Source organism: Pseudovirgaria hyperparasitica, assembly GCF_010093815.1.
Source record: "Pseudovirgaria hyperparasitica strain CBS 121739 unplaced genomic scaffold EJ05scaffold_4, whole genome shotgun sequence".
In the NCBI taxonomy this organism is placed as follows: Eukaryota; Fungi; Ascomycota; class Dothideomycetes; order Acrospermales; family Acrospermaceae; genus Pseudovirgaria; species Pseudovirgaria hyperparasitica.
Genome location: NW_022985552.1, coordinates 1,564,434 through 1,581,613, shown reverse-complemented (window position 1 = coordinate 1,581,613; position 17,180 = coordinate 1,564,434). Strand labels below are relative to the sequence as shown.

The 17,180-nt window shown below is 47.6% G+C and overlaps 5 protein-coding genes across 5 annotated transcripts; 2 read left to right on the top strand and 3 right to left on the bottom strand.

Annotated features, from left to right (window-relative positions):
* Positions 1–669: 669 nt before the first annotated feature.
* EJ05DRAFT_289250 (uncharacterized protein) lies at positions 670–3,081 on the bottom strand. The gene is made up of 5 exons (XM_033740508.1): positions 2,997–3,081; positions 2,859–2,943; positions 2,667–2,778; positions 1,255–2,520; positions 670–1,165 (listed from the first exon to the last, which is right to left on the bottom strand). The coding sequence occupies exons 2-5, from the start codon at positions 2,897–2,899 to the stop codon at positions 1,043–1,045; spliced, it is 1,542 nt and encodes a 513-aa protein (XP_033603016.1). The 5' UTR covers positions 2,900–2,943; positions 2,997–3,081; the 3' UTR covers positions 670–1,042.
* A 1,784-nt stretch (positions 3,082–4,865) lies between these two features.
* On the top strand, positions 4,866–7,056 carry EJ05DRAFT_289219 (uncharacterized protein). The gene is made up of 2 exons (XM_033740507.1): positions 4,866–5,248; positions 5,305–7,056. The coding sequence occupies exons 1-2, from the start codon at positions 5,182–5,184 to the stop codon at positions 6,588–6,590; spliced, it is 1,353 nt and encodes a 450-aa protein (XP_033603015.1). The 5' UTR covers positions 4,866–5,181; the 3' UTR covers positions 6,591–7,056.
* Positions 7,057–7,421: 365 nt separating this feature from the next.
* Positions 7,422–9,672, bottom strand: EJ05DRAFT_474426 (V-type ATPase). Its single transcript, XM_033743602.1, has 8 exons — positions 9,526–9,672; positions 9,380–9,464; positions 9,303–9,322; positions 9,214–9,249; positions 9,007–9,168; positions 8,644–8,951; positions 8,319–8,593; positions 7,422–8,267 (listed from the first exon to the last, which is right to left on the bottom strand). Exons 1-8 carry the CDS (start codon positions 9,625–9,627, stop codon positions 7,726–7,728), a joined length of 1,530 nt encoding a protein of 509 aa, XP_033603014.1. The 5' UTR covers positions 9,628–9,672; the 3' UTR covers positions 7,422–7,725.
* Positions 9,673–10,556: 884 nt separating this feature from the next.
* EJ05DRAFT_289104 (uncharacterized protein) lies at positions 10,557–11,645 on the top strand. The gene is made up of 2 exons (XM_033740506.1): positions 10,557–11,187; positions 11,241–11,645. Exons 1-2 carry the CDS (start codon positions 10,764–10,766, stop codon positions 11,540–11,542), a joined length of 726 nt encoding a protein of 241 aa, XP_033603013.1. The 5' UTR covers positions 10,557–10,763; the 3' UTR covers positions 11,543–11,645.
* A 2,455-nt stretch (positions 11,646–14,100) lies between these two features.
* On the bottom strand, positions 14,101–15,304 carry EJ05DRAFT_509084 (uncharacterized protein; the record flags this gene model as incomplete). Its single annotated transcript, XM_033748070.1, has 4 exons — positions 15,194–15,304; positions 15,090–15,139; positions 15,019–15,029; positions 14,101–14,972 (listed from the first exon to the last, which is right to left on the bottom strand). The coding sequence occupies exons 1-4, from the start codon at positions 15,257–15,259 to the stop codon at positions 14,101–14,103; spliced, it is 999 nt and encodes a 332-aa protein (XP_033603012.1). The 5' UTR covers positions 15,260–15,304.
* Between the last annotated feature and the right edge of the window lie 1,876 nt (positions 15,305–17,180).

The window sequence follows — 17,180 nt, the reverse complement described above, 5'->3', positions numbered from 1 at the left end:
TGATTGTGTAATTGTGTGGGTTTTTCTTGACGGTCCTACCAGAAGGAAGGCTTTCGGGGGGTTTTATGGCCTGGTCTTGGCATCTCGAAGCGCCTTGTAGGAGTTGTTATAGTAGTAGTAAGAGTAACTGTTTTGGAGACACGAAATGACGGCCGGACAGACGGACGGAACTTAGGATGGAAGGATGGACAGACGGAAGGATGGAAAATATGACACGCGCACCACGAATGACGACGAATTGCATACATACATAAGATGCATACATTATTAATCCATACACACACGAACACGAGCATCCTTTTAGAAGAGAAAATACAAGGACAAAAAGAGAGGTGGTACCAGATAACTAGATTAGTAGGTTAGCAGACCCGTGAACGGCGGACCGAAACACCCTCCAAGAAATAAAAAAGTTCTAACCTTATATATATTATATATCACAACCATTCATGTACAACTACCCAACCACCAATCCAACAACCCAGTCATGTCATAATAGAACAAACGTCTTCCTTTGTACCTGGTTCAACCTCTCGACATGAAGCGCATATCATCATGGATGGACATACTATTATACATCTATCAGATTTAGGAAAAAAACATATATATAACAAGGGATATAGTGAAACCCAAAAAGCGGTAGGTATTAATTGGTGCAAAGAACCGAAGTGCTGTTTTCTTCGGGATGCTTTTTCTTAGATGACAGCGCTCAGGGGAGGTAGCGTACATCTGGCACGCTGACACATTCTAGGATAGCTGGCGAGGCCATATCCAGATGTTGGCTTTTGTTTGACTTTGCTGTGGTACGACCTGGGCGGGTTGACTCGGGAGTTTCGGACTTGAGACTGACGTCATCTGACTACCTTCAGATGGGCGATGCGTATATTATAGTTGGGCTGAGTGGATGTAGAATTTCGAAAGATTAATTAAGTAAGCCCTGTTATTGATTATTTTGCGCAAGAGAAGGTGTTAGATTCTCTTTAATGCGCAGAAGAGCCTCATGTCGAAAAAGACACAGGTACTACTAACAGCCAAGCCCCAGGCTTCATCTGAGGAGCTGCGAGAGCACACTGCCCAGCAGACCACGGACTTTTTCAGAACGTTCCTGGACGGCAGCGAGTACGAGGGCGGCGCTGAATGAGAACGTGAGGTGCTCTTTCCATTGATTCTAGTTGTAGACGTGTCAAAATCTCAAATCTCTTGGAAGATGCTACGTATAGCTGCGATTTAAAAGGAGGGGTTTTCGGGTAGACTTACCTCACGCAGGTAACGGCGCGGAAACCACGCGCTGAGAGCACGCGGAAGGACAAAGAAGAGCAGCTCCTCTCGCCGGTTCGAGCGCTCGACGAGGATGCTCCAGCCACAGGCCATACACCCGGATAGCACACACAATCCACCGTCCCACATCTGCGGCGTCACAGTCTTGCGACTGAAGATACGAGGTCCAAGCCGCGTCCGCCCGAGACAGACGCCGTAGTAGAACAAGGAGATGAAGGCACCCAAGAACGCAGAGCTGCGCGCCGTGCCCGCGATAGCTCGTATGAACGCGCTCTTCTTGGCAGCAGAAGAGCCCAGTCGACCACTTTGAAGTTTCCGGAGCAGTATGAGGAGCTGCAAGGGGGCGTACATCTTGGCCGCGAACATCCAGCCTTGCGCAAAGCGAACGAGACCGTGGACTTCGCAGCTAGGTCCCGCGCCGGAATGGACAATCTCACACGCGACCGGGATGGTCTTAGCAGGATCGCCCTTTTCAAAGGGTAGGCCGTGGTCGACTGCCATGCTGCCCAAGAGTGAGCCTATTCCCGTCTCCTTGCCGTACACGAAGTTACCATAACGGGCTTGACGCAGCGCAAGCAGCAAACGAGGATCCAGCTCAGCCGCGGCAGAAATCCACTTGACATATGTTCTAGGCAGGGCATGCGGGGCGTAAAACCAAGCATGCATGATGGTTGCTGCAGACAGGGAGAAAAGGGTAGGTGTGGAGAAAGAGGCTATCCGGTTTGTCCTCGTAGAGTGTGGCCCACTGGCAGACCATATTGAGGTAATTACTATATCTGCAGCCCGAGTAAAAGCCAGTAGAGTAAGATCCATGGACTTTCCGGCGAGCGATCCTGGAGGACGGGATAGAATATCCACGGTCATTGCCTGGGCAGGCACAGCTGCTATGTCGCTTGGCAATTCTCTCGAGGTGACTTTTCGAAGTTCGTTGAGTGAAGCTTCGCCATTGTCCAACGGCTGTACGGCGGCGCCATGATACTCTTGCACATCATGACCAGGATGTGACGACTGGACGGGAGTACTGTTCAGAAAAATAAAGGAGACATAGGAAGACAACAATGCTGCAAGAAACCTTGCTAGACGTTGAATCAAAAGGGAAGGCTTGCCAGTGGCTGGACCACGCTTAGTCAGATATCCAAGTATGATTCGAAAAGGAGTCTGCAGTAAAGTTGACCCTCCGATCAAGGCGGCACAGAAGGCGGGGAAACGGTGGAGACCAGTGGCTGCAGACAAGATCTGCCGTAACTGCAGTATGTGTGAATCAGCGTTATTTGTTTGGTTTTCAGAAGTAGTCTCGGGATATTCGTAGCCGTAGGAGGCAAGACGTGCTTGTGGGAGCCTGCTTGGAGGGCTGGGATTGGATAGTGAAAGAAGAAGTAAGAATCACCCACTCTTGTCAGTGCCGCGGCAGCACTCGATCTCCGACGTAAGACGACAATGGAGAGACTGATCAGCGAAGGGACAGTAGAAGACAGGTACGCCAGCATGTACGCCTGAATGAAGCTGCATGCAACGAGGCATAGGAGTTAGTATGCATCAAGATGGGAAGGGATAGTAGACATTTGGGAGAAATATCCACATACGGTCTTAGTGAGTAAAGCGGACGACTGATTGATTGAGTCATTGTTGGATGTCAGAGGAGCTCAAAGGGTGCATGTATGATGCACTCTAAGCAACCCAAGATCAACAAACTGGAGCCATGAAGCGAACGACGCGCTCACAGAAGTTAGCAAAGCTCGGGAGGTTTCGGAGCAGTGCTAGTGGACAGAACGCCGAGGCACGAAAAGCGATGTGTGTGAAGAATGCTACATTTGATGGATCGAGGTGCAGCAAGCAGCAGAGATTGGATGCGTAGAGTTAAGTCAACCCGGATTGTCTCAGCGGGTGTAGATTGGAGCTGCAGGTGAGGCGACGTCAAAAAGCGACGCGAGATCGTCAGAAAGAGCAGCAAGCCGAGGCAGAAGCAGTGAGTGCGACTTGGTGGGGAGGTCGACCAGGCTGCAGTAGCGCAGGAACAGAAATAATAACGAGGATGGAGTGAAGCAACGCGAGCCGTTCGATGGAGAGGCTTAGGTCCAGTATAATTACCTCGCTGAGTCTAAGTCTCAGTCTGGGCATTTTTATTCTCTTATATTCTTCCTACAGTAACTTGGGACCAACGTTCACCTTAATTAGCCACGACGCTTGTCGTGCGTAGGAGCTACATCCTTAGAGCGGCGATTAATTACTGCACACGGGACGGGACCCAACGTCAAACTTATCTCAGCGGGCATCAGCCAACTGCACATCAGTAACGCTGTTATCGCCAATGCTTGTTTAGATAATACAACTTATGTATACACGTGTACTAAGAACTTACTCACTTGCAAGCATGGTCAGATAGGATTTACGAAGATGAAGATGATAAGAATATAGTATGTCTGTTGTTTTCATGACTATCTCCTATATCTATCTTCTATTTACCTTGGACTCACACCATATCATAGTAATTCTGATGATGAAGTAGATAGCTTGTTTTGTGAAAGACTATTCCAAAGTCTGCCATACTACCTACATACTTATGACTAGTATTCACTAGTGTGATGATGCGGCTCGACCACGTTAGAGGAGAACGATGAGACAGCTGTGGCGTTTGGCGTTTGTGCTAGTACCAACACCAGCACCGGCACCAGTCACCGACTCATCCCTTCATATTAGCTGTACAAAGAGACTTTTATTTGGTTAGTCTGTACATGCAAATAGGCACAAGTAGAAGTGTACTGCGTAGGAAAATGTCCAAATCGGTGTCGGCGAACCGCGGAGGATAAGTTACGTACTGTAGGTATAGTATCCATCCATAGCTAATTAATTACCCCACGTTTCCAGCTACTTCAGGCGCGCGTCCCCCTGCAAGAGCTCCAAAGCTCCAACCGCAAATCCGGGGTCACTTTATTTCCACACGCGGCCTTACAGTACTGTAACTAATATTCACTGTCCACTACTACTGGTATTGCTGTACGTGCACGACCAGGGCCGGGGGGGGAGGGGCCGTTCGCGCCGTTGGACAGTCAGAGACATGCTCACTATTCATTGTTCATTGTTCATTGTTCACTGCTCACGGCTCACCTACTGCTGAGCGTCGAACAGTCAGGAGAAGTTTAGCGTAGAGAAAGAACTCTTATTAATTAGTGACGGGAAGGGAGTCTGGACAGACTCCATCCAGCCAGCCAGTCGACAACTTTTACTTACAAGCCAGCGCCCATTGCATTGATTGTTCTTCTTCATCACCTCCTGCAAGAAACCGACTTCGTCCTCGCACCTCTTTCGACCCAATAATTACCTCTCACCTAACACTATTCAGCTCCTCTCTCCCCTCCTACTGCGGCTTCGGTGGACTCTCTTTACATGCATGTGACAGCCTGCGCTGAGAACCACGACACAAGATATACACATCACACATCCTACATCACATCTTCTGGCATTGGAAGCCATCTGTTTCATCTCGAGGTCACCGCTTTCTCCACATCGTCCTTCCAGCCTTCCAGGTCCCCGTGCCCCCTGACCTGGTCCACAAAACGCAGTCTGCTGCCCCACATCTACCGAATTCACCCCAACTTGCGCTGCGACCTTCAACTGCCTGCGCTGTCGTCATTCCATCTCCCACATCTCCTCTTCCTACTGCTTCCTACGACAGTTGGCACTGTACCAACAGCAACTTCCTACAATCACCACTACCGCGCATCACCCTCCGATACACATCTCAGCCACCTGTTCGCTACTGCGTGTCGTACTCCCCAACACCTCTCCATGCCATCTCCGCCGACTGCCGCTTCGATTCGTTCTTCCACCACTACCACTACCGCCATAGGAGCGCAGCAAGACAAAGACATTCCCCCAAAGGAGCTTTGAGCCACTCTATCAGGCAACATGACTTCGAATCCTCAAACTCAGACGCATCTTTCACCCCGAGATGAGAAGCCTTTTGCCTTCGGCTGTATGTTCACAACCCCGACTTTTTAAACATCTCAAGCTAACCATAAGTTCTGCCAGACATGATTGTACCCGACGGTGGCGCGAATATCCATGATGCTGCTGCTCAAGAGCGAGAATTCCAAAACGAGATTGCATCTCTTAACGATCTCTTTGCCGCAGATCCCTACGCAGGAATCGGCCCGGAGTCGTCAAATCCCTTCGCCAATCTAGCCTCTCATGATCCCAGCACTCATCAATTTACATTCACACCTCCTACCGTCCATGGAGTCGACGCTGTCTACTTTGAACCCACGACACACCTGTCTTCAATGAATGCTCCGTATATGGGCATGCACAACCCTGCATACGAGTTTGTGGGCTTCGATCCAGCCAATCCTTACACCCCGACTGGAGAAGTCACAAATTCCTTTGCAGGTCTGAACATGATGCCCGGAGCTGTATCCGCCCCGAGAAACCCAGCCGCGCCAGTCATGAGCCCTATAGACACCTCCATCAACACACAAGTGCCACTGCAGTCATCGCAACCTAATGTCTCTTCTGTCAAATCATTCAATGAGCCTGCAAGTCCGACACATGTCGGGCCAACCCAAGACAACTTCTTTCTCCCATACCCAGACGTAAACAGACGACAGCAGGGCGCCCCGTCAAAAGTCTCTTCCCTTCTAAGATTCCCACATTTCGGTTCCGACCCCGCTTTCTCGGAACGATTCACACGACCTACTGAATCTCCAAGTTTTGCCGATGCTGTCGATAAGCGTGATCGGCTCACTAGGTTTGCTCTCGTCACAGCCGCAGCCAGCGAAGAGACTACTCCCGTAACGAGTCCTAACCTACGACGCCCATCAGCTATACAAAGCATTTCGACACGCGGAGAGAGTGTTGACTCGGAGCAGTCTGCGATGCAAGATATCAGTCAGCCGAAGCGTCGACGAATAGGCTCATCATCCCAAGACACCTCTACGTCAGACGATGAAAGGGACGATATGGGGGACGGTATGAACCAACCCCAAAATCGGCGCAAGTCTTCAGCGGGAATCTCAGCATCATCACGCCGAAACTTGACAGAGGAGCAACGACGCCAGAATCATAACAAGTCTGAACAGCGTCGGCGAACCGTCATCACTGATGATCTGACCTTGGTTCGCAATGTTGTCCCGGCATTGATCAATACAACGGCCAGCAAAGCAATAGCCATCCGTGAAACTTACCAATTTCTCCACGATATTATCGAAGGAAATAATGAGCTAGAAGACATGCTCGGCACAGAAATCGCGCGCGCTGGTCCATATCCCAGCGCAGACTTTACGAGGCCGAGCCCAAGTTCAAATTTAGGGCCACCATGACCATACATGCGATACGGTCTGACGAGATTTCCCAATCGAACCTCAATGTGTACTATACCCGGCATGGCGACAGGTGTACGAACTATGAACGCAATGGAGAATCGGCTATTTGGCCACCAATTCTCCATACACGATCAAAGCAGATATTATTCTGCACTTCCTGTACGCGATTAACTGCCTCGTAACGCCGAGTCTACGACTACGTCACAAATCGCTGGGTATGCAATTCAAACAGCGACACGACAATTTCTGAAGTGAAAAAATTGCATACGTCACTGTCAAGGCTCGTCGGGAGGGGACAAATGTATAGAGTCGATGTACGTGATTCCGGAATCTCATCTGCATGATGTGCCAAGGCTCCCTCGGAACACGGCTGCGATCAAGCACATGAATCGCAGTGAGCACAATTTCGTGCCGTAATCGTCCCGATCCTCTCTCTCTCTCTCTTGGGATCGCTGCCTGCAACAACACAGTCAGGTGTTTTAATCTGAAAGGCTCCCGGCACGTAAATGACGTTGCGTAGTACCTTACTTACTCACGACACCGCTGTCATCGGGATCAGCAATTGGTATGCACCATCATCCAAAATCGCCTTACGGCCGCACACTTCAGACCCTGGCCTTGGACGGTTCTCCACGGCCTCGGATTAATGACCCGGTGCGTGCGCTGGCTTTGGCATGTGATAATTGCATCTTACCCCGGATTCCCCTATGCTGGCCTCTCAGCTTGGGCCGGAGTACTTCGGCGGCTAATCATTGGGGCCAATGGACTAGTGGGAAATGCCGATGACTGAACATTATATGAAACAATAGTGAGAGCATATAATTTTACTGGCTAGGACGACGAACGGGTGGCCTATTTTCTGTGTGCTGGATCAGTCGTTCAGATGACGTTGCTAGAGTGGAGATAATAGTCGTGGCAGTCAAAATTTATGATTCGCTCACGTGTCGAAAGTATACATAATTCCTCCAGGCCATTTGTCTATCCGCGCAAGGCACTGCATTTCTCTACCAAGTATGATGTGCGCTCGTTTCGTGTGTTCCTGGACCCTGACTACATGCAACTTCTCCTTCTACTTCTCCTACGTCGTCTCCGTCTCCGTCTCCGTCTTCCTGTTCCTTCCCATCAATGCTCTCTAAACATCCACCAGGTTCTCACTCTGCTCCTGCTCCGGCCCGTCCTTGCCCGCACTGTCCTTCGTATCCTTGTTTCCGCGCTTGCTCTTCCTATCACTGGTCCTCTGGTAGTATTGATCCAGGACCTTGGCCGGAATACGATTGAGTAGCTCCTTCGGATAAATGCGCAGGAGCGACCATGCAAGATCGAGAGACTCGGTGATGGAGCGTGACTCGTAAGCTGATTGTTGAATGAATGTGCGCTCGAATTTCTCGAGGAACTCGAGCGACAACTTATCCTCGTTGGATAAAGCTTCCTCTCCGACGACAGCCTTCATGGCTGCTGCATCTCGGCCGATGGCGTATTTGGCGTACAGCTGATTTGATACGTCACCGTGATCGTCACGCGTACGTCCCTTGCCGATGGCAGACTTCATGAGCCGCGAGAGAGAAGGAAGGACGTTGATGGGTGGGTAGATACCCTTGTTATCGAGTTGGCGGTCCACAAAGATTTGGCCCTCCGTGATGTAGCCCGTCAGGTCAGGAATAGGATGGGTAATGTCTATGAGCAGATCAGTCTGGGTGCCAAGATCAGAGACATAGATGTACTTACCGTCGTTAGGCATGGTCAAAATGGGAATCTGGGTGATAGATCCATTACGGCCTTCGACACGGCCAGCACGTTCGTATATGGTCGACAAATCCGTGTACATGTAACCTGGGAAACCTCTTCGTCCCGGCACTTCTTCACGGGCAGCGGACACCTCACGGAGAGCGTCACAGTATGATGATAAGTCGGTAAGAATGACCAAAACGTGCTTTTCTAGTTGGTAGGCATAGTATTCGGCGGTGGTAAGAGCGAGACGAGGTGTGATGATACGTTCAATTCTATGAGCACTATTAGCTGCAGCACACAAAGACTGAAATTCAGCGCTTACGTCGGATCGTTTGCCAGGTTGAGGAAGAGCGTGGTGCGCTCCATGCTGCCATTCTCTTCGAAGTCTTTCGTGAAGAATCGACTGGTTTCCAGGTTGACACCCATAGCACCAAAGACAATGGAGAAATTGTCGTCATGCCCATCATGTACACTCTTGGAGACGAGACCCGCTTGTCTGCAAATCTGAGCGGCAATTTCGTTGTGAGGAAGACCGGCGGCGGAGAAGATAGGAATCTTCTGCCCACGGGCAATGGAGTTCATCGTATCAATAGCGGAGATGCCGGTCGAGATCATTTCTTCGGGGTACACCTGTATGGTTGTCAAGCTCTGACCCTAACCATTTACATCTCATTGCTTTACTCACACGCGAATATGGGTTGATAGGGCTGCCATTAATATCCAAATAGTCCTCTGCCAGTACCTTGGGTCCCTTGTCGATTGCACGGCCGGAGCCGTCGAATATTCGACCAAGCATGTCTTCCGAGACACCAAGCTTTAGACTGTGTCCACTAAACTCGACTTTTGTCTACAAATGTCAACAGACTTCTTCGTATGATATGCAAGCACAAACCTTCTTCACATCGATGCCTGATGTGCCTTCGAAAACCTATTCATTGGGTGAGAAGCTGGCCGGCTGATTCGGTGTATGATGGTGTGTACCTGTACAACAGCCTTATCACCTGCAGACGACATCCATTAGCGATTGAATAAAGGGGAGGGGGGTTGAAAATGTGTACCTCTAGCCTCCAAAACCTGTCCCGCTCTCTCTGTGCCATCCGGAAGTGTCAAAGTAACGATCTCATTGTATTGGGGGAATTTGACCTGATCGATCACAAATCAGTATCTTACTAAGGGCTCTTTACAGTCTTCCTGGGGCTCGTACGTTCTCCAGAATGACCAATGGTCCGTTGACACCCCCGACAGTGTTGTAACGTATCCTAGGATTGACCTTCATCATCCTAGGATCGATTGTTTCGGCCGGCATGGCGGGCGGTTTGATGCTACAGTTGCTGCAGCGAGGACTAGGGAGGGTATATGGGAAGTTAAGGGCTATCGAGTGTGTGCTGGTCGTCGGAAGAGTTGTCGTCGCCCTCAGGTGTGCTTATAGCTACGCTGCGGTTGAGCAGGGACAAGCTTAGCTTAGCTTGATGATGGATGGTGGTTGAGATAAGTCACATGATTCGGCTTGAACCTCCGATCTCGAGATCCACGTTCACCTCGTCAATCATTTACGACATCCTCTCGAGCACAACCCTACTACACGATTGCATTGCTGCATCCATCTTTTCATTTCCGATTGAACCTATTGATACTAATAAGCTGCTCACGCAAGGATGTACACAGGTGATGATTGGCTCGAATCAATCAACAAAGGAAAGAGTTCTACAAACACCGTCTAGCTTCGTGGTGCACGTCATTCACACAAAACTACGCAAAACCAGGCGCTAATGCTGCATCCCAATCTCCAAATGACCATGCGCTTTTTATCTTGCCATGGTCCTGGAACTTGATGACCGCGAAATGAGTCGGCAGATAATTCACAACATAGTCCTAGAAAGGCATTCATTTGCTCCAACGGGATTCTATGCTCCCTCACGCTGGTTTCCTCTTGGTCCCGCGTTAATACTTAATTTTCAAAAATTTCAAATATCCGAGTTGTCAACAGTTCACGGGACAAGCTGTCGGCTGCCCATTATATGCTCTTAGGCACGTGGATGGCCACAAGTGAATCGCCTTCCAAGCCTTGCTTCACAAATGTACAAACAAATGCGAGGTCTAAGTGATCTCATCTAGGTAATACACTACCAGACTTATACTTCCTGCGTCGCCGACACAACTCCGGCTCAGGTGTTGAGATCGTATTTTTCCTTCACCGTCAAAGTCTTCCAGATGCTATATTCCACCTTTGCTTGTGAGCTATTCAGGAACAAGTCAAAACGGTGGTTACAATTATCATATGCTCGTCACCAAAGCGGACAAAGTCGCTCACTTCAATCTCTACCTCTGGAACCCAGCATGGCGACACTCACAATAATTGACTTGACTGGGGACTTGACGATTATGGTCGGTGCGAAGCTTGCTGCCGGCATTCCGAGCCGATTCTAAGTGTCTCGCCATACCATGTGTCTTGCTTGCCCTGTGTGGAGCAAGATGCTTATGGGAAAGCTCAGTGAAAGCTCATTGGACACTGTAGAATTCCCCCACGATGGTCCTGATGCAATGGAAATCGTTCTCCGAATCGCTCATCTCCAATTCGACAAGATCTTGGATTCCGGACTGAGTCACGTTATTTTGGCTCAGATGGCAAATCTGGTGGAGACACACGATCTGTATCATCTTATAAAAGCCTTTTCGTGCCGTTGGCTGGAATACTTCTGCGATGAAATCACAGTAAATTCCCCTTCGATCGCTTGGGTCTTTGGCGAGGAGAAAATGTTCAAAGATTGCTTCATAGATCTAGTCAAAGCCACTAATAAGCAGGATGATGAGCGAGGAATTACTGAACGCTGCATCCGGGAGCTGTCAACCCCAGCAGGCATTGGTGGTAGGTCGACGATACAAATGGCACACCTACGTACATGTACTAATTGGTACAAGATGTTATCATGAGCGTCAGGGGCAAGGCTATTGACAGAATCCTCAGCATATTCCACATAGCCATGCAAGGTATAGAGAACGATACCGCTATGCAATGCGTCGTGGAGGAATCACGCTGTTATGGTCATCGCATTAGCATGATTACAGAGCCGTTGCGAAGGCTTAAGCTGTTGCCACTGCCATCCGAAGGGGAAGAGATCAGTGTGTCAGTTAACAATGTCGAGGCTGAGCTGGCCGACACAATGCAGTATCCAGAGTCAGATGAGCAACATGAAGACTGTTATGACGACATATATCGGTAGTCGAAAGACTTTAAGAGTGTCTGGAGGATTGATCGCCTTATTGGGGCTGAGTGGCCTTACCTAGAGACCTTACGCTGAAACGCCACGAAACTTAGAGTTTAAGAGCTCAATCTGGATGCTCACAAATGAATGCGGGAACGCCAGGTACTGAAAAGGTCACAAGACATATCACTTACAGATGCTGTAAATCGGAAACTCAATATACATGGCAAGGAAAATGGGATCTTGTGAGCCATTCAAGCAATATTTTATCGATTCACTCAGAAATGCAGAACAATTGAAAAAGGAGATTACAGATTACAGCATGGCTGTGGGTGAGGAGTCCGCTCTTCCAGGGGGACTGGCAGCCTGCAATCCTACAATTTTGCATGTCTATATCTCACGATAAATTCTACTATAGCCGTTCTAATTAGCTATAATTAAACCCTCCTTGACGATACTCAGGAAGGTACCGCGAGTCTGTTCGCTTTGCTTCTATCAGACAGTTTTACAAACCTAACCAATATCATGCGTAGCGCGATTTATTTGTTTAAGTCGACATGCATTATGGTGCATCAGACTGTTAATTAGGTGTGAGACTAATGAGAGCTTGTTGTAATATGAATAAAGAGTAGCAGTGTGCTGGTAGTGCCCTTTATCTGTTAGCTCAAGGATCTCCTAAATCTCTCCCAGCTAACTACATCACTTTTGAGGCTCAACGACAGAATCTTCATTCCTAGATTGCGATTACCAACCCAGTCATTGTAGAGCACTTTGACTTTAACTCTCGAAGTTGTGGTGTGAACACTGTCACCAACGATCCCTGTGATGATTGCACTCTCATTGTCGACAGTGAGTATAAGGCACTCCCACTCAGACTTCAGTACTGTGTCTGTCGACATCTCTTGCTTGCCCGGTCATGCGTGAATGCCCACTGAGACTTTAAACAGATGTTTCGCGGAAGATTATGAACATGCCGCACAACGGACCTCATACGGGGCAAATCATTCGCAGCATTACTCAAATTTACTGTCAATCTGATCTTCGAACGTGCGTGTCAGCAGTATAGGGGTATGTTGTGCAATTCTTGTCCGCAGTTTCACACAAATCCCACAAGTAGTGTGATGGAACAATGAGTCATTATATACTGCATATCATCCAATGCTTCTCAATCTTCATTCTCTTTGCATTTTCCCTCAAGAGACACTTAGGATTCTGGATGTCTTTTATATACTTCATGTTCTAGCATGTCAGAACGCGATATAGGTAAATATTGAGATATGACTATACCTTCCATCCGATATATCTCCCCTTTTGGCTATAAATTCACAACAGTCACTTGACAGCGTGCCCACAAGAATACAAGCTACGCAAACCTGCTCTAGCTCCTATAACTTTGTGTAAAGACTTATGGCGGATGCATCATTAAAGAAAAATTCTATCACACAATGTCAAAATGTAGTATAGCATATGGATAAGCGAGAACACACCCTTGACACTATGCTATATTCAAGGCGCGATACAAATAAAAAACCCTATCACGTTCCTAACACGTCGTAGACATCGAAATCAGATCCAATGTAACCATCTGGCTCTACCTTGAATTCTTGTAGTAACTTAGAAACGATAGCTTGATGAGGTGAAATTTTGTGGAGTGTAGATCCTTCGGATGGAGTTCCTCGGCGACATGATATACTGTAATAATGGCACCAGAAGAAGTATTGTCCCACAGTGAATACATACTCCATTGTAACACTGGACATAGTCCGAAGCTGTTGCCAAGTCAGGTCTTGACTACTGCGATTATCTAGCGTTTGACGGCCATGTAATGCGTCACATTACCAGTGAGTTTGAGGAACTCAATCAATTATATGGCTCCAAATTGATAGCTTCAGACTCATTGCGTAAGCTGAGCCTCCATGCTTCATGCGAGGATTCAAAAGAAGAACTGTGCTTTCCAAGTGATTAGTAACGAGCTCGAGAACCACTTCAACTCCCACTGGTCTACCAGCCATACCTTTAGGGAGCTTCCAGGACTTACCTGGTCCAGTTCAGCTATGTTCGAGCCGAGACTTCGGCTTAAAGTGAGCTTAAGCTTCACTAATCAGCTCTCATTTTAAGCAAGCTGGATTCGTTGACGATGAAGGTGATAGGAGAGATCGCGATTCACCCGCTGGTAGGCAAACTGACTATACCATAGTATACAGATTTTGTGAGACAGCAGTAACCTGAACCTACCTCTGAGTCAGGATATAACCAGGCTCGTGTAGGCACTACGTCCGATTATGATGCTCTTAGAGCTCGACTACTACCGCCATCCATTCTTTTCAATGGAGTGTGAAAGGATTTTCTGTGAACGGTCTAGTTAATTCAGCAATATCACTGTGGGATTCGATATTGACATGGATGTATCGACTTTTCGATACATTGACAGGTTGGCCAATATACGCTAACAACGCCACTATGATTTCTTCCACCTCAGTATTTTTCACAGGTGTGAACTGATTAGGACTACTTTTGTAATCCAAATCAACGGTCGTAGTATCGCAACTCCCCAGAAGTACAAGCCGGATTTCATCTTAGTGCTTCAAAGGTCTCATCACATACGCCATCCCCTCTTTGCCAAGCTTCTGATAGTCTTCCCTGGTTCCCAAACTCTTGCTTGGGGCACTGATCGAGCAGATAAGTAAGTCTAGCTTGGCCACACAGAACTTTAAATTCTGCTCTGTCTGCTGTAACTTATTCTCCAGCTCAATCCGTTGGCGGTATGACTCCTCAAGCTGACTTATTATTGAGATGCCGTTAGCGGAACCGGAAAACATCATCGCGTAGAACTGGATCTTGACTTCCAGTTCCATCTGCTTCTGCTTATACTTTACGATAGCAGCTTCGTATGATGCTATGTCACGCTGGCTTTCTAGAGTCTGGGCTGAGGCGCTCTGAAGAGCTCGGGAAGAGCGCTCAAGTTCAGTCGACAAAAAGTTATTCTGACGAGAATGGGCAACGAGATCCTGGTTGACCACTTCGAGTTCATCTTCTGCTTCGAGCTGCTTGGAGTGCGCACACTTGAGGGCTCGATCTTTCTCATCGAGGGCTCGCTCCATCTGTCTGACAAGTGCCTCCATCTTTGCTAGTTTCTCTTCCTTCGCTACGTTCTCAGAGATCGCCTCCTCGTTAGCAACGAGTTTGAGCTTCAAGGCAACTTTCTGAGACTCGGCAAGCTCAGCTTTGACTTTCTCTAGCTCAGCTTCGCGGCTTTTTATCTTATCATCGCGTTTGGTGAGTTCACATCTAAGATTGTGAAAGAGGTTCTCGATCGGAGTCACCTCGTCGATCGCAAATTTGACGGTCTGGAAGACAGTCCCGGTATTAGCAGTGAAGTTCGAGCCGGTTGCCGAGCCAGGTGTGCTGTCTCGCTGGCCACGCTGATTAAGGTGACTATAGACAGAACCTTCCCTCTATTTAGCTCAACTTTTTATAAATAGAAAGATTCATACCCGCAGTGGACCTATCCCATTTCAGTGATTAGAGCAAGTTATGTAGTGACAAGGTTTGTGAAAATGCATACCTATCATCGTCTCCTATAAGTGTTCTCTGAGCGTCGTCACGAAAGACTACCTTCAAAAGTGTCAGTTGGTGGTTGGTACCAGGATTATATTAGTCATTGCATACTCTCCTAAGATCCTCCAGACGGTGCGGCTCCTCATAGCTAAGATCTATTAAGTTGTTTCCTGCCATGTCGAAAGTTCCTCGAAGTGAAAGGGTGACAAGAGTGAAAAGCTGGTTTGTGACGAGTAGGAAAATGACACTGATGCGTTGAGCTGCTTAGAGAGCTATCAAATTTATCCGGCAGATCGGCGGATGATAACAACGTGACAAAGAGTGTACAAGGCAGGCACCCCCCTTTTAGACGCAAGTGGCTCAACCATTGAACACGACAATGAGATTGAGAAAAGAGATCGAGGTTACATCATACCAGCATAAGATAAATAAAGAGACCTCGAACAGGGAACCCATTGCTCTAATAGCTATATGAAGTTGGAACATTCCCTGGAGAACTTTCTTTATTCGCATTTCGAGAAAGCATCTTGTCATAGACAGAGGGAAACTCCCATACAGTTACCAGACTCACTGACTAGCCGAAACAGAGCAAGATAGATGGCTACATCATTTCATCGTTGAAGCTACGAAGTTCTTCTCAGGTAGTTGATGTTCGGGCTCTCATTCATCCAAGCTAACACCATCCATTAGTGTTGCTATCTCACTTCTTATCCATAATGTTCAACTTCGAAACGCTTCAGAATTTCGACTATCTGGAACTTCTCCATTTCATGCTTACTGCGTATAAGGAAAAACACACGGGAAGCCACCAGAGCGAGATCTAAGCAATTGTTCAGGCTCATCAATCCAGAGCTTTGAGTCATGATCCGGTGTGTCAAACGATAGTAGGCAAGCCAGGAGCTTTCAACCTAGGACCATTGAGATATCTGCCAGTGGACCATTCTCTTTAGACGTTGGCTGTATATGACAAGAACCGTAGCCATCTTATTCTCTCCTCCATATAAGTGGTCTGCATTTACTAGAGCCGAATAACCGGAAGAGGTGGATCACTTGGATATATCTTCGAACAAGGCCTCGATAAGGTCTAAACTTGATTGAGAAAAGTTGAGCGATCCGGAAAACTTCCACCAGCGATTAATGTTGTACCAGATTGAAAGAGAAGCTTAGAAAAGAGACAGTTATAGGTGTTTCGCTGACAAAAATACAGAAGGGTCTTGTGGTGATGACGACGTTGGTCTCGGTACTGTTGGCACCAGTCACACGTCAGGGAACTGGAGAAGACATAACGTAGGATACCTTGGGCGAAACTTGCTCTTTATGGACGACAACATGACATGACCTTTGATGGTTTGGAGTAAAGTATATGACTGACAAGTACGATGTGTCTTATCGAGCTAACAGTTTGAGATAGCTGATCTTAGAGACTGATATAGCAATGAGAGATGGTCTAAGGAGACAGTATAGTCTCAGTGGCAATCTAATGTTCCCTTCAAATAACCTATTAGGAGCTACGAATGGCTGTGCAGTAGTCCAATAGAGCTTTTCATTTCTGAGATTTGAAAAAGTTGTTCATTGATTGACTAGCATAGCTTCTCAGCATCTTCGTGCAAGTAACTCGAAATCTCTCCATCACAAATAGCGGCTAGCTCAAATAAGAGACCTAAAAATTGGCACAGAGTATTGTAATAGCCCTGTAAATGTCGAGCAATGCAAGCAACAGAAGATCACTAATCTTCGAATTATCAGCGATCAGAAGACATCCCAAAAGAGCACATCAAGCTAACAGGCTCTGGGTCTTATTCGTCACTTTACTGGTCTAGACTTTCCTTCTTTGCTGTACTATCGTAGCTTTATATGTGCACTCTGTCGACGAATAACACAAATATGCAATATCTTCTCCATCGTACTCAATCCATCCTATTCTGGGGAAAACATCGTTGCTGTCACAGATTAGGGGGTAAGGGAAATCCATACCTACGGGTAATTAAACTAGACCGACGGCAGAGATGTTGGTCGCTAGAATTCATTGCGCCGTTTATAAATGTTGGAATGGTGTTATTCATGGGTGAGAGCTAAGAATCAGCTATAGGATACAAGA

Excerpts from the sequence above, each read along its gene's own strand:
- EJ05DRAFT_289250 (XM_033740508.1), bottom strand. The coding sequence starts at position 2,899 with ATGACTCAATCAATCAGTCGTCCGCTTTACTCACTAAGACC. Across the intron at positions 2,779-2,858 it reads CCGCTTTACTCACTAAGACC|CTTCATTCAGGCGTACATGC; the intron begins GTATGTGGATAT and ends CGTTGCATGCAG. Across the intron at positions 2,521-2,666 it reads CTGCCGCGGCACTGACAAGA|TTACGGCAGATCTTGTCTGC; the intron begins GTGGGTGATTCT and ends CACATACTGCAG.
- EJ05DRAFT_289219 (XM_033740507.1), top strand. The coding sequence starts at position 5,182 with ATGACTTCGAATCCTCAAACTCAGACGCATCTTTCACCCCGAGATGAG. Across the intron at positions 5,249-5,304 it reads GAAGCCTTTTGCCTTCGGCT|ACATGATTGTACCCGACGGT; the intron begins GTATGTTCACAA and ends AAGTTCTGCCAG.
- EJ05DRAFT_474426 (XM_033743602.1), bottom strand. The coding sequence starts at position 9,627 with ATGCCGGCCGAAACAATCGATCCTAGGATGATGAAGGTCAATCCTAGG. Across the intron at positions 9,465-9,525 it reads CATTGGTCATTCTGGAGAAC|GTCAAATTCCCCCAATACAA; the intron begins GTACGAGCCCCA and ends GTGATCGATCAG. Across the intron at positions 8,952-9,006 it reads CTATCAACCCATATTCGCGT|GTGTACCCCGAAGAAATGAT; the intron begins GTGAGTAAAGCA and ends ACAACCATACAG.
- EJ05DRAFT_289104 (XM_033740506.1), top strand. The coding sequence starts at position 10,764 with ATGTGTCTTGCTTGCCCTGTGTGGAGCAAGATGCTTATGGGAAAGCTC. Across the intron at positions 11,188-11,240 it reads AACCCCAGCAGGCATTGGTG|ATGTTATCATGAGCGTCAGG; the intron begins GTAGGTCGACGA and ends AATTGGTACAAG.